This window comes from Scaptodrosophila lebanonensis, unplaced genomic scaffold (genome assembly GCF_003285725.1).
Source record: "Scaptodrosophila lebanonensis strain 11010-0011.00,11010-0021.00 unplaced genomic scaffold, SlebRS2 tig00000043-arrow-pilon, whole genome shotgun sequence".
Taxonomy (NCBI): Eukaryota; Metazoa; Arthropoda; class Insecta; order Diptera; family Drosophilidae; genus Scaptodrosophila; species Scaptodrosophila lebanonensis.
The window spans coordinates 12144615-12149295 of record NW_022060545.1 but is presented as its reverse complement, the minus strand read 5'-3'; the positions used below and the strand labels follow the sequence as shown (position 1 = coordinate 12149295).

The window sequence follows — 4681 nt, the reverse complement described above, 5'->3', positions numbered from 1 at the left end:
AGGAAGTAAGATCGACGGCTCTTCTTGTTCGTTTAAAAATTCAAATTCTTTAGTTGAAATTCACATAAATTCGATTTCTGAAAACGCTAGGAATATGTTTGGCCGTCATAGTGGTTCGGGAAGCTCCGGTGGCGCTACTGGCAATCTAATCGAGTTTCGTGCTGGCCGCATGAATATGGTTGGCAAAATGGTGCACCCGGACGTCCGCAAGGGTCTCGTCTATATGACGAAGGGTGCCGACAGCCTGATGCATTTCTGCTGGAAGGATCGCGGCACTGGCAAGATGGAAGAGGATTTGATCGTATTCCCTGGCGAATTTGAGTACAAACGCGTGAATCAGTGTAAGACTGGTCGAGTCTATGTGCTGATCTGCAAGTCCTCACCCAGTCGCCTGTTCTACTGGATGCAGGAGCCCAAGACGGATAAGGACGACGAATACTGTCGTCGCATCAACGAGCTGCTCAATAATCACTCACCAGCTCAAGTGGCCAGCGGTGCTAATGACAACAAGGACTTGCAGCACATGCTGAACAACATGTCCCAAACCCAGCTGAATCAGTTGTTTGGTGGCGTCGGAGAAATGGGTGGCCTGAGCGCCTTGCTTGGACAAGTGACGCCCAACCCGACTTCCTCAGTCAGCACCGTGCCAGCTGTCGGCGGTGTGACGAGCCCTCAGCAAACTTCTGTAAATGAGGTTAAGCCGCTCACACCACCAAAGCCACAGAGTCCTTGTGTCATCGGCAACAATCTGAAAATTGACGCTGCTGCCGAAGGTGTTGTTACAGCTACTGCTGGTGAAGCAGACCCGGAGAGCAACATGTTGGTAGTGCTCTTTCCCGAGGCCGAAGCTATCGACGATGATCGCAAGCAGCAGATCAAGGATCAGCTAAGCTCATTGCCGTTTCGTCAGGCACTGACCCAACACTCAAAGGCCATGCAGTCGGTGCAGTGCGTGCTGTCCACTGATGCCGTTGGTGCCGCTCTAGCCGGCGACTTGGATAAGTTTGTGCTGGCACTTCAGCAGATATTACCAAAGGATGTCATCATGGCAGTTGACACTGGCAAAAAAGAGGAATCGGTTGGCCCCCTTACCGATTTAGCCCTGGAGGAAGAGGTCGAAACATCTAATCCGGAGGAGGAACAAAAGTAGGCATATGCCGATACAGCTTGCAGAATTTCACATTCTGACCACACAACACACACACACAATCACACAATTAATATTAATATATATTAATAATTGTGGCTCGTGATATATAACGGCTAATCAAATCATGTTATATATATTCTCTGTATTTTGATAAGGCGATTCATACGAAAACAATATATACAAATTATAAAAAAAGCTTAAAAACGAAAAAAAGGAAAGATTCTTAGACACTGTGCGGGAAGGTTTATTAGACTTATTATTGAAACCCTTTCTATGGGTAGATTGCGTTTGCTCCAGGAGCAGATATAAAATGTGTGCCGAAATGTTTAGAAAAATATGAAGACACGAATCGATATGTTCTCACAACAGCTTCTATATCAAAGTATGGATAAATCGATCAATACGCTATGCATTACACACATAATAATTATGCAAAGTTATTGCACTTATAATTGTAGTATTTCTGACAGTTTTTTCATGTATTACATGAAATGCAAAATAATATTAAAGAATATCCTCGTGAGTGGACCGTGAGTGCAAACTTCACACTGCACAGAGCAATGAATTTTACAATAATTTTACAATAATATCGATTAACAAATCTGACTCGCTGGGGAATTTTATATCCTTGCTGGCTAACTTTGATACGCCGCACAAAGTGTCCAACGGTGTTGTTATAACTAACAAAAAATAATCATGAATATAAAATAAGAAAAGGAAAGAAAGGACGTGCTAAGAAAAGGCAAAAATACGAGTAGTTATCAAAATGAAACCACGGTGGAAAGTTTCAAAATGTGGGAGAAGTACTTAGTGTTGCTGCAAAAATTGTAGTCGTAAGAAATCTTATATTAGTTTTAGAATTTTTAGTACAAGTACATTTGATTAAAACAGTTAGCGTCTAACTAATATAACTTATATAACTGAACATATTTATTATTTTTTAGTTCGGGTTGGCTTCCCTGCCATCATCATTAATTAGTAATATTTAACGATTAAGACACTAGGGCCTCTTCTGTTTTGCCTAATTATTAGTCTAATATAAACTTGTTAAAGAAGCACATTGAGCAGATGTTGAATTGAAAGTATGTATATATGCAAAGTTGAATTTAATATCAATTTCCATATAATTATAATGTTTTATAAAGAAACGCCTGCTAACATTTCTTTACTCTACATAATTCAGGCGCTCGACTTTCTAATTATATCATACAATTGATAAATGAACGTGAAATGTTTTCAATTAAGACAATCAATGATACGCACGAGTGCCTACAAGTTCCCAAAAATTTGTGGAGGCACTCCAATTCCATACAACAACAATATCAAAAGCGGGAATAAGGACAACTGCGCAGTGCATGTACAAATGGTTGCTGTCAACCCAGCTCAAGAGCATGCCAGTGCTTTGACCTTTTGCCCATAATTCATTTATGTGCGCGCCGAGCAATTAAAAATTGAGAGCACGCGTAAGTGTTGCTCGATTTTAGGCGCACGAACACAAACACAATCTCAAGCACACACACACACACATACACTTCACGCACCTAGCAAAAGAACAAACGCGCCGTAAAGCTGTCCGCGCCATGAAGTCGTAATTTCGTATGCCATGCCACACTTTCTCGCCCTAAATCAAACTCGATGCGGAAACATTAGCGTGACCGCAATTGCATAAAATTATCACGCACGCGCAAAGGTCGCGCTCCTGTCATTATCCTGCAGAGCCCACACAGCGTATGCGTAATGTAATGCCTAAATGATTTTCAATTAATGCGCCTCTGCTGTCTCTGCTGCGTTGCTCTTCTCGTGCCTCAAAATGCGGCATTGACTTCTGCAGAAGCAGCGCACAAAAGTTCTCAATAATTTTTCACGCATCGCCGTATAATTAATTGAGTCGCAATGACTCGCCAAAATTGCTTTAAATGCTTTTAGCATTGCTCGGCGAATTTCAAAATATTTTTGCGTGCAAATTGTTCACGACTCTGCGCTATTTCCATTTATTTACATTGGCACCCAAACAAATTTAAGAAGAAACGCAAGTCCTTCGTCTGCATGCCTTAAATCAACTTTTCTATTTGTTTTTAAATAAATAAAGTACATTTATTTGTGCCTCAATGCCAAAAGCATAAAACGAAATAAAAATAACAAAAAACAGCAATAGCTGGCAGTGCTAACTCGTAGAGTTTGCATTTCGACAGATCCCCAAAATGCCCTTAAGTGACTTGTAGATTTGTGTATAGGCCAAATGTTCACGCGTGCCAGCTAACAAGGGCGCACACCCCCTAACACACACACATACACCCACACACACAGTTACAGGCTTGGCATCCTAGCTTGGCAAGATATTTGCAACAAATTTGTAGCATCGCAAATTTTCACTCCAACCGAAGGCTTGCGTTCCTAGAAATTACATAAGAATGTATATGTGCTTTATTTGAGACGTGCTGGGCGCATGCAATACATATATACTATATGTAGCATCGGTATAATTGTATATTGTTAAAAGGTGAACAAGGATCGAGGATGGTTCGAACTTTAAAAAAACAATTGAATTGAAAAAATGCTTATGCTTTCATATTTTCGAAGAATCTGGTTATATATATATATACTAGAAAACTTTCTACTTGACTACTATCGATATTATTTGTATGCATATACATACATATGTATTTATATACGTACATACTCGTGCACAGATATAGCAGTTTGCGGTGAAAGTGCCGGAAGAAAAGCGAGACAAGTTCGCACCACATTAGAAACTGAAACAGACGCGTGCTCGCCCGCTTTTTAAATGCGTGTCACCTAAACAACAACAATAGTAATGACGACAAAAACGCTATGGCTGCAGGACATGACAGTAAGCTGGATAAATATCTAAATTTGTTGTTTATTGTTGGGGGCTTGTATCCGTTTTGAGGTGATTTGGCAGGCGATTGAATCAATAATCGAGTTGAATTCGTTACGTTAGGTTTTATACTCTCTACAGGTTCATTCTGCAAAGTTATGCGACCTAAATAGTCTATTTTTGTCCTTTGGCTAAATTGTATATTTTATTATATTTTTAACCATTTCCATTTCTCGGCCTTTATAACGGTATTTTCCAATAATTGCGTCCATGACTCTAAATTAGTGAAGGTCGCTAATCGGTGCAGAACTCTCTCTCTCTTGTGAAGTGAAGAAGTCAGTCGCTTTTTTATTGGTTCTCTTATCCCTGTAGCAAGGACGTTTTATATACAAATGTACATACATATATACAGAGTATAACAGATTAATACCGTCCACTTATTTGCCAATAGATACAAAAGATTGATAACCGAACAGTTTATAGTTCTGAGAGTGTTTTTCACCAATCACAGCTATTCATATATATTTTTAATATACTGCACAGATGCTAAAGAACTTTTGCTTGTGGATAAGAAAGATCGTAGGGTTATGGTTTAAACGTGTGTACTGTCGAACAGACAGATGGAGGAACGAGCAGACGGACATGTCTCTATAATATATACTATTATGATGGGGGTCTTCGCTGAAAGGGTA

At 39.9% G+C, this 4681-nt stretch overlaps 1 protein-coding gene across 1 annotated transcript; it reads left to right on the top strand.

The window, feature by feature from the left end:
• LOC115622922 (proteasomal ubiquitin receptor ADRM1 homolog) lies at positions 1–1345 on the top strand. Its single transcript, XM_030517047.1, has one exon. The coding sequence runs from the start codon at positions 95–97 to the stop codon at positions 1148–1150; it is 1056 nt and encodes a 351-aa protein (XP_030372907.1). The 5' UTR covers positions 1–94; the 3' UTR covers positions 1151–1345.
• Positions 1346–4681: the final 3336 nt, after the last annotated feature.

Excerpts from the sequence above, each read along its gene's own strand:
- LOC115622922 (XM_030517047.1), top strand. The coding sequence starts at position 95 with ATGTTTGGCCGTCATAGTGGTTCGGGAAGCTCCGGTGGCGCTACTGGC.